Source organism: Acanthopagrus latus, chromosome 2 (genome assembly GCF_904848185.1).
Source record: "Acanthopagrus latus isolate v.2019 chromosome 2, fAcaLat1.1, whole genome shotgun sequence".
NCBI classification, from domain to species: Eukaryota; Metazoa; Chordata; class Actinopteri; order Spariformes; family Sparidae; genus Acanthopagrus; species Acanthopagrus latus.
In genome coordinates this window covers 7545783-7571180 of record NC_051040.1, presented here as the reverse complement: position 1 = coordinate 7571180, position 25398 = coordinate 7545783, and the positions used below count along the sequence as shown (strand labels likewise).

At 39.4% G+C, this 25398-nt stretch overlaps 1 protein-coding gene across 15 annotated transcripts in view; it reads right to left on the bottom strand.

Annotated features, from left to right (window-relative positions):
* The window catches only part of robo2 (roundabout, axon guidance receptor, homolog 2 (Drosophila)), a 310454-nt gene that overhangs the window by 259717 nt on the left and 25339 nt on the right, over positions 1–25398 (bottom strand). For 3 of the 15 annotated variants that reach the window (XM_037083059.1, XM_037083173.1, XM_037083065.1), the window contains exon 1: positions 1821–2223. The exons of 2 other annotated variants lie outside the window; for them this stretch is intronic. In XM_037083059.1, coding sequence (XP_036938954.1) covers positions 1821–1944 — 124 coding nt within the window. In that variant the 5' untranslated portion in view covers positions 1945–2223. Of the gene's footprint in view, positions 1–1820; positions 2227–25398 lie in introns of those variants that run through there. 10 more of the 15 variants (XM_037083111.1, XM_037083154.1, XM_037083163.1 and 7 more) reach the window with 6 other exon arrangements.

Sequence of the window (25398 nt, the reverse complement as noted above, 5' to 3'; positions counted from 1 at the left end):
TCAGGATGTTAAATGTGATAATGAATGGCAATTTACAGCCAATACGAATTACTGCTGTTGAGAAAAATCCAATGACACTATGCTGGCACACAAATGAAATGTTAAATAGCAATTCCCAACCAGTATCTTCTATAGGTAATGACAGGAGATCCATCAATGTTTGTCAGCTCTGCATGGCTCTTATCTTAATCATGGAAAATATTAGTCTTTCAAAAAGTGTCACCGAAATATAATTAAACAAGCAAGGTTGGGATTCAGGGTATGGCTGTGGAATGATTTGTTCAACTGTGCACAGATAGGGATGGAGTCTGTGGCCTAATTACACCAAGGGAGGTCACTGCCCTCTATTTCACAGGAGGCCAGTGATAGCTGGGATTTCATACTGTATCTGCTTTTACCCTTGGTTTCCTGATTGCTGATTCATATTGTGCCAAACACATCAAATTTCAGCCTTGAACACATTTCATCCATCATTTCAAGTGATTCAAAAATTGGGCTGAATTGCATGTTGTTTTTGAAAACTCTGGCGAAATGAAACTTTATTCTCTGTGTCGTTCTATCTGCAAATTCCTCTTCTATTACAGGTTGTTGTCACATTGACAGCAGAGATCTGTATAACAAAATGACTGTGAATGTGTATAATCCATTTCATCTAGACTCTAACGATTTATACACATATGAACTTATTAAAGTAAGATAAGTACTGGACATCAAAGGAGAGACTCATTTCATTATCCAATATTTGAGAGTGTGTAATATCAATCTGAGAGCATGGTCCGAGTCATTAAGAAGAACTTCTGTGTGGTAATGATGCGTGTCGGTGAGAACTGCGTGGACACGGGAAAAGGAGGGTGTGAAAGAGCACCATTTGAAGAAATGTAAAGCAGGGAACGGGTGAGGCAGAACAAGAGCAAAAGCAAAGTGGCAAGGAATCATTAAATAGATCACGGTGGTGACACTGCCTCTTTGAAGACGCACACATCCCACTGAGCGTGAGCCTCGAGTGCTAAACAATGCCGATAGGCTGTAGGGAGCATCTCTCAGCCTTCTCACTGAGCACTAGCACTAAGATTAGAGGTTCCTTTAATCCGACAAAGGGGATTAAATGCTACAAGAGAGGAGAGAGGACCGCTCCCACGGAGGGGCTGAGATGAATTATTAACACCTCTCCTCAAGACTGGTGATCTAAGTCTTCAAACCAAATATCACAGTTCTGAGACATTGGTGGCATGTCCTGCCAGCCAAACATTCCTGGGTGCACAGATAAATTTGATCCCGCTCATCTCACTCTGGCTCACAGAGAGGAGGGAAGGTGTGTGTGTCAGCAATTTGTGTGAAGAGAGTGGAGGGGTTTCAAAATAGATCTTTAAAACACGAAAAGATAGCAACAGAATGGTAAAAGTGTGATGAAAATCCTACAAACTCTGAAAAGGTTAAATAAAGTGTTCATTGATGGATAGGTTTATATTTGCTTGAACTGAAAAGTTAGACAAAACCATTCAGTGGATAAGTGGTCATCACTTCCTCCTATGCTCAAGAACACAGGTCAGATTCCTTTGAACACAGCTCAGCTGACACCGTAATCATAATTGCAAAAATCTTAGTATACCAGAGGATGACTTTTTATGAATCTTAATATGGTGGCACAAAACATCAAAATCCAAAAGTGTCTCAAGGCAAGGTCAGTCTGTGATGAGTGTCAGCCACAATTTTAACACCATCCTGACCAAGGTCCATGTCGATCAAATCATCAGTTCATTTAAAAACATCACCACATTTAATATAACGCATATCAGTCATGGTTGCCCATCATCACTTACCCCCCTTGTTCCATCTGCCTTTAGTCCTTGCTTGATAGGTGAGTTCGGGACAGCCAGAAAGCACCAAGAGAAAAAAAACAAGTTCAAACACAGAAAGAAATCCAGACTTTGCCCTGGAAAACATGTCCAAGAGTTGCTGGCAGCCGAGTCACTTTCACATGGCTGTGTTTCCTCCTAGAGCAGCGCGGCTGTGGCGCATGGTAACCCACGCGTGGGCTGTCATCATCACTCACGCTGGTGTCAGCAGTGGGTCTCTAGTCCTACCATGCTGCTCTTGTGATGCCCCGACAGGGTGCTGATCTTTCACTGATGCTGGAGCTCCGAGTGAAGCCACATCTCTCCCTTCTGTAAGCTCTGCCACACCAGAGCGCACGGGAACCAAACGGGAACACACTGCTTGCCACGCGACGGCACGGCTCAGCTACGCTCGGCACAGTGCATAGGAACTCGCTCTCACTCAAGCTCACACACACACACTCTCACACACACTCCCTCTCTCTCCATCTCTCTAACGCTCACTGCTGCCACCGCTGTTGATGCCGATGCTGCTGCTGGAGCTACTGCTGAATTATTTCCTGCCCTGCTCACTCTAGGTTTCAGAGGGAATTCATTCCTCTGTGCTCTGTCTTTTGCTTGGAGCATCGCATCATGGAGGAGACAAGAGATGGTAGCACAATCTACCTTCTGCACTCCTGAAAATATCTCTTCAGGGGCGTGTTGGACTAAGGCTGTCTGGTAATGTAAACCAACAAAAAGGCAAGTAACAATAACAGGTTGTCGTTGAAGGCAAAGGGTGTAGAGGAAAGACAAGGTCAATATTTATACAGATGCTCTTTACAAGGAAGAAGCATGCATGGAAATTGCATCACTCTTGCAAAAGTAAGGTGCTATGCTTCACTATGGGCAATGGAGCAAAGAGAGAAGGAGAGAGAGGGCAGGAAAGAGAGTAGAAGATCAGAAAGGAGCACTCTCATGGGAAAATTGTAGGGTTCTCGCATACTGGCACATCCCCCCTCTCTGCTGTGACAGCTCATGGTCAAAAAAGTATATTAAACATCCCAAGACCAGTGCAGATACAGTCGAATAATAATCATTTTGGAGAAATGCCTTTCAGTGGAAAGTGCATTTAAAACATCCAAATTGTAAGAGTGACATAACATCAGAGTGTGCCCAATGCAAAAATTCACACAGTAAGTAATTAATTATACTGTACTGTGAAATTTTGATTTCAAACTAGGGATGTCAGTTTTGGTAAATGCTGGTTCCGAAAACCTGACACCAATTAACCAGTAATTAACTGGTTAATTACTAAGGAAAAAAAAGGTTTAATTATTTCCTTATTTCGCTATACAAATGCTGCAAACCAGAGCACACTGGAATGCATCTCCCTGCTAGTACTGATGAAGTTATAGGTAGTCAAGAACTTAACTTTCATTTGCAAGAGCTGACGAGCAGTCACTTGTCAGAGCAAACATAAGCGTGATTGCTCTGGCTAGCTTGACTTTTAGCTCATCCTTTTTTTTCATAAAGTGCCTTTCTATTTTTTAAGTCACAGTAGTTCTTAATGTTAGCACAAAATCAGGCTGGAGGTAATGTTAATATAACCGAATTAACTCTTTGAATCCCTTGCCTTCTACAACACTGATTAGCAGTAGCTATATCTCCTCCAACTGGCACCACACTTTCTCTCTTCAGCTAGCAGCAATGTGGTCTTTGGCTGCGAGCCATCTTCAGACATTGCAGCAGGGTGTTAATAGTAGTAATGTAGCACAGCATAGTGCTACAGTCCTACGAAACTTGATTGACATTTGACAAATTCTGCCTTTATTATGCACGTTACACAAATTAACATATAGACTGAAGTGCAAAAAATGTTCTCAAAAGCTGACCGTTAAAATTTCTAGCTCAGACAAATAGAAAATGTGGTGTAAGTCATGTAAAAGCAGCATGAGTAATCATATCATATCAGCTCCATATTCCACAGAGAAAAGCACACATTATTAAACAATCACCAATCCACTGTAGCTTTCTGTTTACACACAGCATCCTCACTGTCACTCCTTCAGGTAAGAAAAGAAGAAAACTGTTCAAAAATTAAATAAATTCCAAGTTCTGATTGATCACAAAATACTGTCATGATTTTCTGAGAGCCTGTTTACTGGATGCGAGGCCAACTCTTTAACTAGATACTTGCCACATTTCTCTGACAAAGCTCCAAGGTCGTTATGCTTCCAAGTTCATAAAACAGGTACTTCACAAGCGGGGAGTATGAACAGGCTGTCTCGTACACACACCATGGCTTTAATGTCCTAATTACAGCTTCTGCGGAAACCCATGATCAAGTCCATAATTTTTTATACACAGTGCAAATTAATATATTGAATCCACATAATCTTCACTCATTTTCTACCTGTGGTCGCCCCCCCCCACCCACCTGCCATTTCTCCTATTCCTTCACGCTATCTCGCTTTCCCTTCATAACAGCCAGCATCGACACTAGGAACTATAATTAAGCTTTCTGCACATGAGGGACGAGATGTGTATTTTCTCTAAGACACCAGCAGCAGCATCTGTTGGCAATACAAATTTCTGATGACAGATAAACAAGCGCAATATTTGCTGCTCTCTGGGCTATTACACCATAGTTTAAGATCATAATTCAATAAGTATGACAGTCCCCCTGTTAATTGTGTTATAAAATTACTAAGCAAATCTGCACAAGACAAGGTAAATTCAAACCCTAATGCGACAATATATCTTGCTGCATGTCTATACCTCTAAGCAGGAGTTTTTCATCAGTAGCCTGGAGCTTTTTGTGTTAAACAGTAATACTCAGAGATTATTCTTTTGCATTTAAAGAGCCTGGCATGGTACCTTGGGCTCCATATCTAAATGATGCTGGCAAGGCTAAGCACCAAATAGCTCAGATGCAAGTGGTTGGTGGAGAACGACCTGAAAATACATGGAGCACGTGGTGCAGCTTGTGCTAAATAGTAAGTGGTCTACAGTGACTGCTTGTTACAGTCCGTGTCACATGGCTATGCTCCTTCATAAGCCACGGGGGTAGAGCAAGAACCTTGAAAATAACAATTGTTGCTATAATAGCAGTAGCCTTTTTGAAAGTAGTTGGCAGCCTTCATTTACACCTTAAAAAGGTAATATTCTTATTCCCACAGTGCGCAAGAAATTCATCACAGTTCGACATCAAAGAGCTGAGAGTTATTTTACGTTTACCAAACCAGAGCTAATCTCAACACTAGTGCTCATCAGAGTCCTTCTAATAAGCAGCAAAGTGACATAACACAAGAATCTGCAGCAGAAATATTAACAATTGTGTATTAAAAGTACTGAACACAAGTTCAGAAACAGAAAAACAGCACAGATGTTCCAAAACAAACTCTGCGTGTGTCATCAGCGGATGAAAGGGACAGACTTTGATGTCTGCTGCCTCTTGTGTAAAATTAGTTCACACAGACATAAATCTGGTGAAGTGTAGCTGGAATTAGCATTCAGTGTCTTTGTCTAAGGTCCCTCAGAGCCCATTACACTAACCATTCAAAGTTGTTTTTGCTTCGAAACACTTTCTACCTCTTTAATACAGTGCTAAGAACAGAAGGGGGAAGAAGGAGAGGGAGTAAGAGGGATAAAAAGGAAACCTGTTCAGTGTGTGATAGTCAGGGCAGATGTAAAGAAAGACATATTGTTGACTGTCACCAAAACAATCATGACGACTGTGGAAGGAATAAAGCACAGTAGAGGGAAGTGGAGAGGATGTGGGAACCCCTACATACATACTGGTAAGTCTGACAGCTTATCACCCCCAGACAAGAGCCCCTCGGATAAATGTGGTCAAGCAGGAGAGGAGCCCAGCTTCAGCAGTGATGGGGTGCAGGACAGCGATAAGGATGAAGCTCTACTGGGCAAAATGGGGGAGCGAGGCAAGGGGGCCCCGGGCTGAGAAACTCAGCCAACAGCAACGCTCATTCCAGCTCTCACTGGCTAAACCTCTTAAAAAATTTACACATAGGCATTCACCATACTCAGCAAATATAGGTTACAGCATGCATGTGTTCGTGTGTCTTAAGTGAAACTGTGCATGTGCGATTAGGAAGACAGAGCTCATTTGCACTTACATCTTACAACTGGACCCAAAAATGTGGAGTAGGTGAGTGCAGAGAGGAAAGAGCTCAAGAGTAGCCAAGAAAACAAAGAGTAGAAAGAGGAGAGACAGAGAAAAAGAGAGAGAGGGAGAGAGAGAGGGAGAGAAAGACAGACAGAGTGAGAGAGAGACAGAGAGAGAAAATGTCTTCTTGATGTTTTTCCGACGCCGGCCTCTTGAAAACACACCATGAAATTTGCTTTTTCACAGGAAGTGACAGAGCGAGCACCATGAATTGATCCCCTGATGGAGATCTGGCTCTTTGTGTAGTTGTTTTCTCCTCAGCGCATCTGCCTGCCCAGATACTGGATAATCTACTCGCTCGCGGCATTCCTAATCCAACCATCCATCCCCATTCACTCCCCCATGTGTGTCCCAGCACAGGACAGGGGTGTAGTTTGGAAGTCTATAATGGAATAGATTCGGTTGTTTGTCTCTCTTGAAATGACTGTTGTGCGGCAGTGAAATGATTATTTCTCCTGCTATGCTAATCTCTTGGTAATGATTAACGTTCTAATTATAATTTACCAGAATCAGAGCCCAGCAACTTTCAGCCAAATAATCAGCAGTGGAACCTTTCTTTTATCAGTGGCTGAATGCTGTCTTTCCCTGAAATTCACCAGTGTTGGCAAAGCAGACATATCAAAGCTAGTAGAGCAATGCCAGTCTTTTTGTTTGTGTTTATATTTCAATATTCACAAAAATGTATAGATTATGGTTGACAAAGCAGCATACTTGAATAGACAACAGCTCCCAGGCTGCTGGCAGCCAAATGTTAAAGATCATAAGCAGATTACTGCTCTGTCAGCCAATTCAAATAAGTAAACAAGCCAGACTGGCGAAGAGCAGCGCTTGTAGAAGATGATTAGTAAATATGATTGAAATTTACATATGTGCCTGGCTGGTCTGGCATATGACTGATCACTGTGATAACTGCAAATCATATGTCCATTAAAAAAATGCTTATATAAGCAGTTTGATTTTGATTACAGGTTATGCCAATTCTTCTTTACAAAAGTATGTAAACTATTCTGTAAAATGAACTGGCATATGCTGTCCTGTTAAATCAGTTAGAAATGAGCAATTACTATAAGCAAATGTATGAGCTTCCTTCAAATGGAAGTTGGATGACCTATTTGTAAACTAATCAAAAATGTATTGTGTTCTGCCCCTCTGTAACCTGCTATACTAAACAGCTCTTCAATCAACCTGCTGGTACCAGCATCCATATGTAAATGTTATACGTAACCATTCAGAGACAGGCTTGGCTTGTTATAATGTTCATGAAAACAGCAATTGAAGTCGGAAGTGTGGTGCAAGCTGAAGGCGCAATTACATCGGGAATAAATTCCTTCACAATCAATCCTTTATACCGCATTAACTTGTGCACAGAATGTTTCTGTGAATGGTCCCGCAAGTCAAAGAACAGAGAGGTAATAAGAATCAGAATGAGTTAGTGATGGCTGTCATAAAATATGACAGCAGCTTCTATTTACAACCTGTAATAAAACTGCCTCTGCCGCAATTTATGGAGATGCTTGCCCCACAGAGCTAAACCCTTTTTGCCAAGGGCATGTTAATAACCTCCATAGTGCATTCTGAATACATTGGCAGATGGACATTTTGTCTAATAGAGCATTGCAAACAGGAAAGCAGGTGCTAAAAAAAGCAACAGTGTCATGCCTATATGGTATTCTTGTGGCAGCAAGGCTCAAGCCTGAGGCTTTCCTCCTTCTCCAAGACCCACCCAAACTGCTACCATGTGCTTAGCTTTTCCTCTGTCGATGTTCTCATCAATCCCTTGTCCCCATTCACACCAAACGACTCACCGCCCCCTTCAACAGCTGGAACTTGAAATAGAAAAACCTTATTTATGGGATCACACATTTGAATTATGGACCAATATGCTACGTAAGATATGGCATTAATATTAATATGAGGAGGACACATATTACAAAGCTGGTCCAAGTTTTGTACAACCATGTCTGTTACAGACAAGCTGCTGTGTACACAAAGACAAAATGTCACAGTGCTGTTTTTATCAAAAATGAAAGCTATGTGTGCATTGCATTATCCAACCTGTTGGAAGCAGAATTTATATTTCATCAGTGCTACTTTCAGTGGTACATTACATTACAGCTGCCACAAAGCTCAAAGAATGGTAAATAATGTGTTAGTCAAAAGCAGTCTGCACACTAGGGATCAACCAATATGGCTTTTCCAGAGCCAATAACAATTATCAGTTATCAAGAAACTTTCCTGTACTGATGGGCATTTGCAGTAAAGGCCAAAACAGAATAACATGATGTCGGTATTGGCCCAGAATAACCCAGCTAACCACACTGGTCGATCATTATTGACAGATGCTTTTGACTGACACATTATTTACCATTCTTTTATGATTGAGGTACTTTTTCTGCTACTTTATACCTCCGCTCTACAACATTTATTTGGTAAATTTCTCTACTAGTTACTTGGCAGATTCAAATTATCCAATGTTGACTGACTAATATTTGTTATGTGTAACTAGTGTGTTGTGGGTTGGACATTGAAAGAGACCACAGATTGGTGAGTACAGACAGAAAAATAATACTGCATCAGAGCCCAAAAAAATAGTATTTTAGTAATTTTTGAACTAATTTTTTTATTGGAAATCTGACACACTGATTGGACACACTAACCCAAAAGAACACTGATACTGATAAACAAGAAATTGCTGAATATCAGACAAAATAATCACCAGGCCAGTTATCGGTCTACCCCCACTGCTCACTCCCCTATAGTGCTGAGTAGAGATCTAATGAGCCAAAGTAAATTAAAAAACATTTGTTTAAAAGTGCAGCACCACAGGTATGCAGGAACTTTAATACTGTGATCTTATACTAGTAGATAATCTCTGTCAGCAGCTCAGGAAATTACAGTCTAACAGTCCCTTAAATCGCGTATATCGCACAAGCATGTGATCTATAAACTGGAAAAAGTCTGTCAACATGTATAATATGACTAGAACTACATGCAGGGATCAAAATGCTGACTAATAGTGTAATTGGATTAGTGTGATTGATTATACAATAATTGTAAAGGTGTGTGATATTAGCAAGTTGGTGTTTTAAAGGCTTTTTCTTCCTTAATCATTTTCAGGTGTTTAATAAAATACACCACACTATAATATTGCAAATCATCAGTTGTGTAAGTGATTAATGGAGTTTAACAAGTAATATCCAGGTAAAAACTGACCATACCTACAGAATGAAAACAAGGCATAACATTGCATTTCACAGGCATTGTGGTAAGCAGAACAGATATGTGATACTGACATTACCAGAAATAATTTGCATCTGCTATAAGCCATTACAGCTTGAACCATGTTTGTTTACAATCACAATGCACTGCCTGTGCTACAACTGAAGCACATTATGAAACTGTAATGAGAAAAATCTATTTATTGTTCCTCTGGTCTCCATCAGTACTGTGGAGAACAGCACATGGACAGATGTGGACAGTGCTCCTATCCAGCATTTTGGCTGAGGATTTTCACCTGATCACTGATGACACTGGTGAAGGTCAGCAGCTCTTCAGGCCAACAGCACTGTACGCTCTATATCAAACACTCAATTAAATAACAGGTTTCAACAGTCCCAGCTCTACAACTCTTTACTCCTCTGTATCTCTCTCACATCTCAGAATCTCTATAACATCTTAATTATACAATCAGCTGTGGTCTGCAGAAATAATTATTTTCTGACATTGCAGATGCATGGAATGCAGCAAAACTAGAGTGTAATCATACTCTTGTTCATAAGAAACCCTGCAAGACGTAGGTATAATGATGCTGTTAAAATGACAGCAGCATTGTTATGTTTCTGTCACATTTTAGAGAACTCATGAATGTCATCATTATGGATCATATTTGTGTAGGAGTTATCCACATTTGACTAAAAATTACAATTACACTGAACAATGTAGTGAATTATCACAAAGTGGAAATGGATTAAGAGGGGGAATAGAAATACCAAGTACATTTTTAGAAGCATTTCAACTTGAAAGGGAACATAAGACAGCATGTTGCTGCATGTAAAGCTGGTTAGGTCTGTCACAGTCTCCACCCTCAAAGGAGATGTATAGCTCTGACCTGAATAGAAACTAAATTCCTATATTAGTAGATCGACATAACTCTACTTTTAACTGCTCTAAAACATTATCATTACTGACATTCAGAGGTGATTGTTCATTTATGACAGTAATGACAGACTACCTCTGAAAAAAAACATATGACATTATCAAAGATAAATACGTGTGACAGCCCCATGCATTACACCGATGTTGCCAGTCTCCACGTTGGCTGCAGAGCTAACATTTTAGTTTTACAAACTGATGGAGACAGATGTCTATATTCAGATCTAGTCTTTTTTTTTTTTAATTGGAAAAGCCTGATCAGATTTTCTGGTTTCAATTGTCAATTTACCCAATGGTTTCCAGGTAAAAATATAAAGCTTTACAATATTAACTTTATATCAACAATCATGTCAAACTGCTATTTGATCCTGAGGGAAACAACACTTAAAAGGCATCATGACATTTATGTAACGGTGAGCTTAACATTACATTTAGCTTCAATTGTGGCTTAGATTATCTGAATTGTGCAGTGTGAGATCAGAGAGCAGAATATTTTACTTCCATGCAGATGTTGTCAGTCATTTCAGTATCATCAGTATTTCCTAGACAATTTTTACCATCACATCCTTTACCTTAAGTCATTTTAATGTGTGAAGTCATGTTGTGAATTTTATCATTTCACTGTTCCGAGGTACGCAAAATGTACCCATCCAACACATCATAAACTGATGCATCAAGTAGAAAAGTATCAAAAGAGGCAATGTTATGGAAAGGTGAGAAATGGGCTGTACTTATCTGTAGGCGATGTGCCACCAGACATAAATCATTACCTCAGTTTAGCTTCAGGCTGTTGCACACTCTCATTCATTTGAATACTGTACATTTGCAAACTACCAGACTGTTGGCCAATCGATCATCGGCTGTATACAGTCTGGAGGCTTGTTTGCTCTAAGACTATAAAGCAACTTCACTGGGGTTATTTATTATCAAACACAAAATAACTATGGCAGAAATGCCAAAAGGTGGTCTGGGATCAGCAAAAGAAGCACTCATTATAAAAACACACACCCAAAGCATTGTGGGAGTGTTATTTAGACAGATGGATGTAGTGAGGCACAGAGTCTCTCAGACTAACTTTCCAGGGGTGTTTACAAAATGAGATCCCCAGCTACAGGCAGAGTAGTAGGAGAGACTGCCAATAGAGAGAAAGCTATACACGTCCATTACCCCATATCATCAGCAACAATCACATCATCTCCCAGACACTTCCAGGTAGACTTGAGCCGCCTCAGGCTTTATTGGAGCTGCCAGCCTAGCATCCATACAGCCACCCGGCCTACAGTTCATCCTTCCATTTCAGTAACACTTTTGATCACTGCAAATTGAATGAGTATAATAAGCCAGTCAATATGAAATCTACCCCCTTATATCCAGTTCAAAACATGACTATGCAGAAATAACAGCAGGAGAGAAATGCACTCAGACTGAAGTCAGGTGTTTCCATAATGATATTCTTTTTTCCCCGCACTGCTTTTGCTCTCTTCAAGAAAATAGGATCATTTTTTTGTATGAGGAACAAAATGTAGCCTACCACTCTTCACTTATTCACACATGCAGGGGGTATATTGAAAATGTGTCTGTGTGTATTAACACATTGGTTCTGAGAGAACATGTTTGTGCCTGACTGATAAATACCAGTAATTCTCTATTTCACATTCATATTTCCCAACTGACAAATGATCGACTGTCAGGTAGCTCCTGTTCTGACTGACAACACTGCAAACTGCTAATATTCAGACCCAGTAAACAGGCAGTGATGCATTTCAAACCATGCTTGTGTTCCCATGTTTCTAAATGAACAGCAGCAGGCCAGTGGTAACACATTTTGTTAGCTGCCTTGTTTTCTCACTTTTGCATTGGCTGATGTAAATAAACAGCAGGCTTTCACACTGTCACTGTCAGCGTAACTTCCTGATCTTTGCTGCAATTTAAATCATCTCTTGCTGCTGGAGAGGTGACAGGAGAAACAAAGTTAATGATTTTGAGCTAAAAGCTTCAGTAATGAGTTGTACACTATGGAGCTGGGCAGCAACTATCAATTAGTTCTATTATGGAACTAATTGATGATTCAATCTGTATTCTTTGATTGTTAAATCAATAACTTGATCTATAAATTGTCAGAAAATAAAGGAAGAAATGACAAGTTTCCCAGTCCCAAGGTGTTACCCTCTTGAGTCAAAAACTCAGTGATATTCTATAGTAATTATTTTTTTCTTGATCGACTTATCAATTACTCATAACGTGGAGCGCTGCCATAATTTATGTGACGAAATTCACACCACCTTCATTAGATTCATTTGCTTTCTTCCTTCACTATCACTTCCTCCTCCATCAACTGCCTGGGTACCAGCTGACTAGAAACATCCAATCATACTTACACAGGTGTACAAGGTGGCCTTCATAGCTTAACACTACTACTACTACTACTACTACTCTGTAAATGCCCTCAATCCAACCCTTTTAGTAGCTCAAGCTATTTAAAGTATTTTGAGTTCACTAAAATGTAATGTTCACATGGGACTTCCAAGCAACTCCCTTAAAATGTACACGTATAACTATTTGCTCAGAATAGTAAATTCCTTGATGTGTATGTCACTGAGATATGATTGAGAATGTGCAGTGTGTCTGTTTGTCATGACCTTGTGTTGATTCTTATATTCACCATGAGTAACATGTATGTAGACATGACAAATACCTTATACAAAATTCCTCTTCAAGTCCATTCAACATGATGCAGAGAGGTCAAACTGCTGACCTACAGAAACATGCTGGAGAGAATTCAAGGTTCATCTCCACAATACCCCCACCTGGGTCGCTTCACAGAGGCCGAGAGAGATGGAGAGAGATGGAGAGAAATACACTCCTTGATGTGCTGGGGTAGGGCCATTGCTCTTGGGAGTAGTTTTGGGCATTAAATCTGCCTAGCGATGAGAAAGAGTGGCAGCCACTCAGCTAGGGGGCCTCAAAACACATTTTAAATTTTGTCGAGATGACATGTCTCGTCCACTTCTCAGACTGTGCTGACAGGGGTGACAGTTAGCTAGCTTTTATGAGTCCAACTTGAAGGCTGCAAAAAGTCTGTTGAAACTCACCTGGAATTGTGGAAGAGGATTTTTACATTTGTGTGCCCTAATTTCTTTTTTGTTGTTTTTTACATTAAAAAGCTCATACATACAACAAACAACTTGATTACAAAAAAAGAGTTATGACTTGGTAAATAATCTTTCACAGTAAAAAAAAATTAACTGTAAGACACGTAGCTGACCACAGTGCTTTTGTCACATGGACTGCAGTGATGACACAAGGCTGAGTAGGTTTGGAGATTAAATGCTTGTCATAGCTGGATGCAAAAGTTTTTTTTTTCCATGTTTGTCCCAGACTGTACCTCAGCTTACTGCACAGAAATGTAACAAGTTTCATCTAGTTGAGGAAAACCTATTCTTTGCTTTTCTCCTTAAACATCGTGTTAATGCATTATGCTATGGGGAGTGGAAGCAAGAAAGAGTGAAACGGGGGGGGGGGGTAAAAAAACACATCTAACTCCAAGGACCAGTGTCACACTGCGATGTATTGATTGGTGATGATTGATTTTGTGAATCAATTTTGTATTAAGAATTTATGATCTCATGTGGTATAAAGGCCCATGGGCACAGAAATCTCTATTAACCGCAGTGACTGAATTACACCATCCGCTAACAAGGAAAGGCATTCAGCAGGGGGCTTCAAGTGCTACAGTTCCGGGGAGTCGGCTAGGAAGTGGACAGGTGTTCAGGACCTCAACCTTGTCGAGAGTTCAGAGGTCAAAGTAGTTAGAAAGATTAATGAAATCTGGTGGAAATGAGTCCACCGTAACAGAGTGGGAAGATTATTACAGTGAAATCGAGTCCAGCCATGCCAGCAAAGCGCCATTTACTAATCAGTACTGAGACAGTCGCATGGTGCCATAAAAGGTGCCATGGAGGAAATCTCAACTTAATATTCCACAACATTAAATATGCTGCATTCAGCCTAGATGATAACAGCAGCAATGTACACTTTCATAAAAAGTCTGGAGAATAAACAGTCGTGTAAGCATTCAGACAGCTCAATACACATTCATCCCACCACTTTCCAGTGAAAATGACTGCAAGTGATAAACTTGAATATATCAGCTCTGCAAATATTCTATAAATGATGAAAAGCAGTCAATATATTTCTTAATCCTTAAAAAAGCCCATATTATGCTTTGGTGAAAAAGAATGAATGTAAGCATAGATTGGTTGTTTACAAGAATACTCAACAGAGCACACTTAACTAAGTTGACTGTAACTGTGCAAGAGAGAAGTTATTTCTAACTGACAGAAAGTCAGAGAACTAACATTAATCACAAATAAATGGGTTCTCATTCTCGTCTCATATCAACACATTAAGTAATAAATAAATGATCATTTGTCTCACTTGCTTCAGCTATATTTAAGTATTTGGCTATTTCGATGTTGTGTTTTGTTTTTACTTAGGTAGAGTTCTTTGTTGAAAACAAAAAGCACTTAAATTAAAAATACTCACACCATAAGTAAATAAACTTTAATAGCCCAATAGTGCCCCAAAATAACTTTAAAGCATTTACCATCTCAGTAACTGCTTCTTAGAAGCAAAAGGCCCATACGGAACACTTATATTTAACAAAAATAGTTATGCTTCAAAATCTCCAATGACATCTGAATCATGTATTCCAAAACCTGTGAACCAGATAATCACCTCTTTCTTAACACTTGGAAATGCTGTCTTTGTTATGAGCTTTGTTAACTTTAAAAATATAAAAATGGATAGCTGATCAAGTGCAAGCTTTTCCTTTCAATATGATCGTTGAACGAACTTTCCTTGAAGGTTAGCCAAATTATTAACGGAAACGTACTGGTGTACATTGATGAACAGAGGCATAACATTTTACAATAGTACTTCCTTTGATTAACGAGACAACCAGATGTGATTAAGACGCTTCTGATTGTGCTGTCAGTCTTCCAAATGGACAGGACCTCAGCGCTCACCTCTCTGCCATTCCAGTCCAAATGGCTGGGTGTGGAGATGTGTCTCCACATTTCCAGCACTCACTCATTATAAAGACCCCTTTGCTTATCACTAAATCTTCCTTGGCCCATCTGGGGATAGGGTTTTATACAGGACAGAAGTCCACTCAGGCTAGCCATCACTTTTACTGTCTCCGCTGATCCAGCATGCCATTAGCATTAACACCAAGCTACAAGCCGAGAAATCGAAGATGAGCTTGAGACACAGTGATAGGAGAGGTGGTATTTGTCAAGCAAATCTTGGCGCAACTACAATCAGAGAATATTGTATACTTCTTCATTCATTCATCTCTGTTCCATTAGTCTTTCGACATTTTCTATTCACCGTAAGATTTGTTGTGTTAATTCAGGTCCCGCACCAATAATGAAACTCTCTATTGCTTTCAAATGCACGCCACAGAGATAGATTAAATAAAACCAACACAGTTATGATCTCCAAAAACTGTGAGAGAAATGTTATCCATTTATTTTATGACTATCAAATCTTGCATTCTATTGTGCTCGAGATGGCACACTTCATTTGAAAAGGATGCACAAAGATGATGAACACTTTATTCAATTAATTTTCTTTGTCATGCAGATGTGTTTTGAGAGTAAACACTGGCTGCTCGATTTCACCTCATGGTTTAATTTTTGTTCCCCTCACATCTATAAAAGGTGTGTGTTTATTTGGGGGGAAAACATCTCAGTCCTTTGATGGAAAAAAAAATCATTCGATATTGTTTTTCCTAAAGAGCTTGAAATGCTACTCATAGCAAAGTGCATCACAAAGTATTCGGCGTATTTTATTCATTGGGATTTTTCCCAAAGACCTGTCAATGCATGTGTGCATGTTTTTCGTAGAAATACTGTACGTTTCGTGTGTGTGTGTGTGTATGTGTGTGTGCGTGTGTGTGTGTGTGCGTGTGTGTGTGTGTGTGTGTGTGTTGTTTCTGTGACTTATTCCACAGTGTTGGCAGCATTAATTATTCTCATGCTGCTGGTATTTGAACTTTAATACCCGAAGCGGATTTTGTTGATAAATGATGTGTCCTTCTGTTATTTGTTCACATATGAACTCTGCAGAAGAGCAATTAATCAAATTAGGCTTGAAGAGCTATGTTGATTAATTATTCTGACATTATGTTAGGTAAAAAAAAAAAACAAATGAAAAATATTGAGACTCTCCAAACAAAATATGATCCAATGGTCAGATGAAATAATACCAAATGTAATGTGACGAAAAATTTCATGTGCATACAGTCCTTTTAACATGTGGTTGATGTTTATTACACTACTTAACAAAGGAGAACATGTTAATATTGTTTTGAATATAATGAAATAGACATGTGATATTGTGGACCAGAGTGTGGTGTCATAGCACATGTCACTTCTGTTTGCCAGCAGTCTGTTTTGTTAAGGATCAGCTGTTTCAATATTTCTAATGCTGTCTTAATTAGTATTCTGTTACTCTACGATGCTGACAACACTTCCATCACCATGTCTGTCTGATTAAATAGATGTAACAGAAGCACTCCAACTGGCCTCTGCAAGGGGAAGTGGTTGCCAACAAGGGCAAGAAATGCAAATGGACCCAGACAGCAACTGGGCAATTGTTACTGTCAAACAGTGACTTACAGTACTGTAATGGCACACTTTAAATTCAAAATATAAATAAAAGAAACTATGAGCTTCAAATCCATTCCATTGTCAGACATTCTATGACATTCTTAACATTAATGTATTTCTTTATACAAAAAACACATATAGTGATACTTGTATCTTTCTGTGCTAGGACATCCAATATAGCAAACAGCAATAACGTTCTTGTTATTGGCAGTTTTCTTACTAGAAAGTTCAAGGTTTTAGTATTGAAATGAGACAGTATTGTACTGGTAAAGCCTCATTTCAACTTCATGATATCAATCAAGCCACTGCAGTGTTTAACTATAAACAAATTCATCATTTAACTTAAGTTCAACTCAAAATGGTGTACAGGACCGCAGATACAACATTTCAATAGATGACTGATGCTCATTACACTGTGCAGAGTTGCTAAATCTCAGTGAGGTTGGTACAAAGCAATTAATAAGCCCTTTCAATGTTATGCAATTATTTATTTAATTAATTAATTAACTGAAACCATGACAACCATCAAACTAATGCATGGTTTAAAAAGGTTCCATATTTGAACAGCCATCACACCCATATTCTTGATCCAACTTTGATAATTGACCAAAGTCAGTTTATGTTACATTCTGGCTTTTGCATATGGTATGTGCTTTTGACAACAGGCTTTTATTTGTTTGCTGTCAAATATAACCAAACTTACATGTACATAGCTAGCATTGTTGAAAGTACTTCAAAGCTATTTTCCAGATAAATCTCATCATGGCAGCCAATAATGAAAAACATTTGCAATGAATATGGCTGATTACAAAACTCTGCTGTACCATATGAAAGAATATTGACCATTTTGTGGTGGCAATTTTAAATTGACAAATGACATAAGAAAAGTTCACAATCCTGTGAGCAATGAGGCTGAGTTTGAATTTGAGACTCGGTGTACCCCGATATATAAATGGCCTTAACCTGTCTAGTGACTAATTGTCTCCCATTATGTTCCTGCTTACAGCACTGCTTCCCTAAAATGTGAACCTTGTCTCTAATGTTGTGTTTAAACCTATTACTGTACCACATATTTATGATTGTTTGGTAATCTGCTGTTCTTATTCCTGTGAAGGCAGAAGCTTCTGTGACAAGACAGATAACCCACTGTAAAAGTAGAGATGTAAACCTTAAGAGTAGATGTGAGATGAGGAGAGCGTCCTGGAATAAGGGGAAATAAGGATACAGACAAGATAAATACTGAAGGAGGAGCTGATATGTTGAAAGACACGTGTTACAACCAAGCAGCTACATGATTAACCCTCTACTGGTGTGTGTTACAACCAAGCAGCTACATGATTAACCCTCTACTGGTGATAGAAGCCAGTGAATCAGTGTGATAAGGTGAAGGAGAGGAGGAAGAGTGACAGCGGAGGAGTAGAGAAGAGGGACAGAGGAAGTGTCAGCGTTGCTTTAGAAGGCAAACAGAGACACAGGCTGACAGGTGAACCCGTGAGGATTGACCGGCCTACATCCAGCTGTCAGTGAGAGCTCATCTGGCACCAGCAGAGCTTATGTGTCAAACAGGAGAAAGGACAGGAGGATCCCTGCATATGGCCGCACATGTACAGCTGTGGCCCGGCCCCACACTAAGCAGCTTTAATGAGCAACATGTAACAACAACAGAGGACACAAGGACACAAGAGTGATTATCATCTCACACACGGTGGCATTCAAGTAGTTGCTATGCTTGCACTGGAAATCCTTTTTTGGGAGTGAGAACCGCTCGAAAGCAGCATGCATTCACAATTAACTGGACCTAAATTTAAAAGGACACTAGTATTTGGAGGGGTTTGAAAAAAATTATATTGATTTAAACTTTTGAATGTAAAGAGGGTATTAAAATGTGTTGTGAATTTGGGAATGGAAATTCACCTATAGCACAGTTGTTCTGACATTGAGGGGCTAACAGAAGCAATGGAGCACTGGTCTGTAGAAGTGCCCAAATTCCCATGTCTTTTACTCTCTCGCCTTTTATGTCTTGTCACAATAGTATCTTTTATTTCTTTAACTATAGAGAAATCCTGGAAAAGTTCAATCTGTTCACAAAGCTTTTAAGCCTTACACTTGACAGCTCCTGGCTGAGTGTGCACCTCAGTCTTGCTGACTCTCACATTAGTTTGTATATGCAATAGTGCTCACATAGAATAGCGTTTCATTTCTCCGTTCATTACCTCTGTACTGATCATAATTTGCAGGGGTAACACAGCTCTTTCGGAATCTGGTATTTTATTAGGAAGAGATCCAGTGCACTGGATGCGTTTCATCCATTAAGAATAAATACCAGGGTGAAACATAGACAGCGGTTGAGTGGGGCCTTTTTATCTATAAACTGTAACAACAATCATTTGTAAACATTTAACAGCCTTGTGTTATATAAAAATAGTGAAATTGTGTGAATAATAACCAGAACTAAGTAGCTTTATGACAACAATAATGCAGGTAAAAATACAAATACATCACAAACTTTATTTTCTTATGCGGCATGAACTTAAACTTAGGCGATTAGATTTTTCTGCATTGTCCTTAGCCCTCTAATGTGGCAGTGGGAAAAAACAAAAGCAAAACATAAAACATATTTTCAGATTCATTTTTTTTTTATATAGTTATCTTCTCTATGGAAAAAAATGAAAATGAATACACACACAAACACCTATGTAACTGGTGGTTATGGTTATGCTTGTTCTTGTATAATCAGTTTAATTCATCATCAACTATGATTAGTATTTTATACCTTTCATTAAAAAAAAATTGCTATCAAAGTATACAGTTACTTCAGTGCATCAACTGTTTAATTTCCCAAACAATTTGGTGTGTCAGAACTACCAAAGTATTTTTCTGCATCTTGAAGCAGTGGATCAAATGTTAAGTGTCCTTTCCTTGGACATGATGATGGCTGCTGCTCTCAGTGGCTTGAGAGCCTTCCCTATAATCTGCTTGGGAGATGTCCATTTCGGTTAGTGTACAAACGTCAACAACACTTTTTCTCACCTGAGAGGAGAGGAGAGCAGCGCAAATAGGAGGTTGTTGTTTGAGGAATCTGTCTACCTTGTGAAAGGCGTTATTCCATTTGATGGCCACATCAGTCTTCAACTTGTGAGGTGGCAACTGCAGTAGCCTTTTCTTCTCCTCCAGGGCACAATTAGCTGTGGTGATTCACCTAATCCTTCTAAGCAGGAGTGACACAGAAAGCGGATGTAGAATTCACTGAAGGATATGTGCAAAACACTGAATGTGTTTGAAGCTGTCCAGCTGTGCAGTCCATATCATGTTAGCAGCATTATGATTGACAATTACTAGATCTGTGGTTGTAAGGTGCCAGTCATCTCAAACAGTGTGAAACAGTGCATTCATGTTTTTATCTGCGTAGTGTTGCTTAATTACTTCAGTTTGTACAACAGAAGATTGGAGCTGCCAGTCATCTGTGCACAAGTGAAGGTGAAGACTTGTTCATTATGTTTACGCATCTCAGGTGATTGCTACTTTGGTGGCTCTCCTCAAGGATTCCCCAGTTTGATCCCATGTTCCCCAGCTTCATCTTAGCTTTCTGAGTTAAAAGCTGAGGAGCTTGTACAGTGTAAGTGGGCTCAATTGTGTGAATCATTCATCAAAACTCTGCTGGATGGGCGCTGGTCTAGGGAAATGAAAGAAGCTACACAGCAATTGTTTTCTTTGTCCCAATCAGAACTGTATGGGCATTTCGTAAAATTCGCTAATTAATAAGTTCACTGATCCACCATCAGTCAATGTTGGTGTGTGATGTAAACCTTGTTTTTTGTATCATTCCTAAATTACCATTACATTCTTTGTGTGCCAAGCTTGCATATTATATAAACCATGTCACCCTCTCGGGGGGAAAAAAATAAAATCAAAAATGCATCCAAATGTTTACATGCTTGGAGAAGGTCCAGAGCAAGTTGAAATTTCCTCTCTGATAACATTTATAGAAAGCAAGTGTGTTTTTGAAGTACCTTGATTTGTCTAGCTCTCATCGTTACTATATCTGGACAAAAACAGGTACTCTCATCTGGTTTCTTTATCTGTAAGTGATTTTAGATTATATTTTGAATACATTGTATGGAAAATGTATTGTACTATATTATGCATTACAATATCAAACTAATGCAATTTCATACATCGGTCTAAAAGTTAATGATGTTCAGGTTTTGCTGAAGAATCCTGGGAAAAAGACTGTTGATGCATTGATACTGTCATTATTGAGGCTGCGATTAGTTGTGCTGCTGAGGTATATTGTTTTACAATAAGATGTGTTTGTAATAGGCCAACAGTGTCTATAATAAAAACAGGCTCAAGTTACTTGATTATATATAGTATACAATCTACAGGAACACAAAGTTCAAGTTGTGCAAATAACTGAATGGAATGCTAATGTTGGCAGGTTCATAACATTGCTGTGACAAAGGATTAATAGGCTGTTTTCAGACACCAGCTGGGAGACTTGCCCTCTTGGTCAGTAAGCCATCATTCCAAACAAAGACAGTTGGAAAGTAATTAGGCAATTAATGAGCAATGAAAATTGATGCCTCTGAAAGCATTTATACAATGTTAAGGTGCCCAAAGGTCAGGGAGAATCATTTTGTGAAGCTTGACAGGCAAAATGTATGTCTCTTACTGTCCATGTATGCTGGAACAACTTGTCTGATCTGTGTGAGGGCAATAAAACGTACAATAAACCATGTAATTAAACCTGCTGAAACAACACAGGCTGTGTGCAGATCTCTACAGAAATTCAGTTAAATTCTGGTTCACCTCCTTGCATCAAAGATGATTATTTCCATACTCAAGATCTACCTTAACTAACGGTACTTCAGATATTTTGTAATTGTTGTTTGCTTGTCTTTATGTCAAGGTACTTGCAAGATTTTGCTCAGTTTCTTATGCTCACATTTTCCTCAACTTTTGCCTTGCTAATGAAAAGGCTGTATCACAGGATATAACAATATAAAGCAGGAACAAGTGAAAAACCAATCTCCTCTAAAATTGGTGATCATGGGTGGGAACAATGTTTGCAGCCAACTTGAATTTTGTCAGGTACAGTGCAAGTCAATGGTCAGAAAAATATCAAAATATCCATAAAAACATATCAGGATACTCAAACCTAAACCAAATTTTACCTCTGCTACATTGAGCTACAACATCTTCAGTGGGCGTTGAGGGGCCACCCTTTTAACACCATATACACTTGAGCCACAGACTCATATTTTGGGAGACACTATCAGTGCATTTAGAGTTTCTTAAACTCTCTTCTCATTGAGCCTCTGAAAGCTTGGGGAATGACAGATGACTTTCAGATTCAACTGAAAGTCATACGTCACTGTTCCATTTTAGTTTAAGCACAAATGTGTTTCATTTTTTCAAAAGTGATATGATCAACAGTGTGGCTAGTCAAAAGTGTCACGGAAAGACTCAAAATCTGAAATATTATTAATATGCTAAAACACACTGGAGTGGGGATTTATACCTCTTGTCAAAGATATAGGTCAGAAATCCTTGCTTAATTACAGTTTAGGTGATTAACTGAAATTTGCATTTTTAAGATCACCTTTAAATCAAACATTCTTTTTTTTTTTTTACAAACGGGTTACTTTATTTCCATTTCCTGTTTTGTATTTCCATTATCCATTACTTGACTTTCATGCTTTTTTAAAATCATATTTGAACCCTTTTTAGTGCTCAACATAATTATAGCTTATGTCCTCCTTGATTGAAAAAACACTCTGGATTTCAAAAATACAAAAAGTACAGGCATATAATTACATCTTAGTATAAAATCTCGACAGCCCGACTAAAAGAGGATGTGTCTGTTCTCAGTGAATGACAAGGAGACACTGTGAAACTGTTTTGCGCACCGAACAAAAACGCTGCAGAATAGAAATCAGGCTACAATCTACATTGTTTCTTGTCATCTTCTTTGTCAACTTCCTCTTCATCCACTTGGTCTCCCAAAAACTTTGGATACACACAGCGATCTAAGAAGAGTTTAAAAGCACATACCCAAACACTGAGTCCACTTACTGGGACATCAAAACTGTATCTGAGCATGTACTACATCCATCCATCCTTTTTCTTCCGCTTATCCGGGGCCGGGTCGCAGGGGCAGCTGTCTAAGCAGGGACACCTAGACTTCCCTCTCCCCGGACACTTCCCCGAGCACTTCCGGGAGAATCCCAAAGCGTTCCCAGGCCAGCTGAGTGACACAGTCACTCCAGTGTATCCTGGGTCTTCCTCAAGGTCTCCTCCCAGTGGGGCATGCCAGGAACACCTCCCAAGGAAGGTGTCCAGGGGGCATCCAATAGAGATGCCCAAGCTACCTCAGCTGGCTCCTCTCGATGTGGAGGAGCACCGGCTCTATTCCGAGCCCCTCCCAGGTGACAGAGCTCCTCACCCTATCTCTAAGGGAGCTCCCCGCCACCCTGAGGAGAAAACTATTTGGCTGCTTGTATCCAGTCACAACCTGGTCACAACCCAAAGTTCACGACCATAGGTGAGGGTAGAAACGTAGACTGACCGGTAAATCGAGAGCTTCGCCTTCTGGCTCAGCTCCTTCTTCACCATGACAGACCAATGCAACGACCACATTACTGCAGCCGCCACCACAGACAATCAATATTAAAGGGTGAACAATGTGACATTTTGAAAATGACAAAAAAAACAAAACGTGACTAATGAACATATAGTGGAGTAGGCGTGTCTACACAGAAGGTCTATCAGTCGTGTGTCTCACCTTGTCTGACTGAACAGATAGGCTTCTACTTTCAAATACAGTCGTTGGGTATTTGGCTCTGAGCACTGCCAAAATACGATCGACCTACACTCAATACTGTGCCTAAATGCATCCATTGGATACACAGATGAAGCACTGAAGCTATTACTGCTGCTGGTGCTCTATTACTGTGCTCATGCTATACCTCCAGTCTAGACAGTGTTAGGCTTAGGATGTCTTTATTTACTGTACTTATGTATTACGGAAACTTTATAGACATTTAAGATGTAACTGCTACACCTTCTCTCCCACATAATTGTTCATAAGTTTAATATCATGACAAATCCCACCTCCTTCAATGCAGGTTAACATCCATGCCACAGATCAAATACACAATTTTCTTTCCTACCAGCTGTGTCTCAGCAGGCCCTCATATCAAGATAACACAATCAGACTCAGCAAATCTGTTTACCCAGGTGAATCCACCATCTGGCAAATAGATGTGTGCCAGCAGGTAGTTCATGCTAACTTGTTAACTTCTGCCTTGCATTAAAACATCAGTTGCATAAAAAAAGGATGTGTATCAAGTCAGAATATATCAGGTACAGCTTGAGTGCTACAAGATCTTTAGACCAGGTGCTGGTTGCTGGGTCATGTCCATAGGGAAAATGCAAAAATGCCTGAGAAATTGCAAACATTGCATCTCCACAGCACTTTTTTTAAGTCAAATGCTGCTTTCTTACAGCCACTCTGCTTCTAAATCACACTGAGCATCTGTTTTTGCACAATGTGGGGCAGAACTAGGACTCAATTAAAACTGTTTTATTCCCAACACATCAACATACCTTAACAACTGAATAGGTTGATTGCAGCGTGCCTCTAGAGAGTCTGAAGACCATTAAGCTGAGAGGTCTTTTTCCAGGTAAAATGAAGCAACTGGTCTTAAATTAATGCTGCACCCATATAAAATATAAAAAGGCTGAACTGGTTCTAGTAACATGTATTGTTGGCAAAGCCAAAACCTCAAATAGCTAATTTGTCTGTAGCTTAAACCTCAACTGTAAAACAAAAAATATATGTATTTAAAACACACAACACACCGTTGCACTAGGTGTCACATTCTTCATTACAACAAACAATTGGCGCCATTTCAGTTTCTAGTAAATAAGTAAATTAGTATTTTACTATATCTACTTTTAAAAGAAATCACAATGTCTACCAGTTTAAAAAACAATGAAACTGATTATTTGAAACTCACCCTGAGATTTGAAAGATTTATGTTTTCAGTAGGCACAAATTAACTTAAGTATAGAAAAGTCAGAGCATTGAGAGACTGACTAACAACATTGGGTTGTTCATTGGATTTGTCAGTTTTAGCTTTTTGTTTCATTTCATTGACACTGCTTGAGGCAACTATTCTGTGAATGGCCCAGATTCCAGGTCTTGGTCATCTTTAGTTTCTGGTCCTACTCTTAGATTGTGTTATGTCCTATGAGGTTGCACATACAGTCGAAGTTGTTATGCTGCTGATGCTGCTGAGTTACTCAACTGCTTCTGCTCTCAATACTACAAGATTATATAGCAGGCATGGGAGCAATGAGGGAAAGATGTCAGAGGGGAAATAAGCTGCAAAAGTGAGCTATGCCTGTAGTCACCCTAAGAAGGAGTGGTACAGAATTTTCATCTGACAAATTTATTAGCAGAGCAGACACAATCTTGTAATACCTCCCAGAATCTGATCTTTCAAATGGCAGCATTTTCAGTGTAGTCCATTACAGCAGATTTGTAGGGATTGTGAGGAAAGGA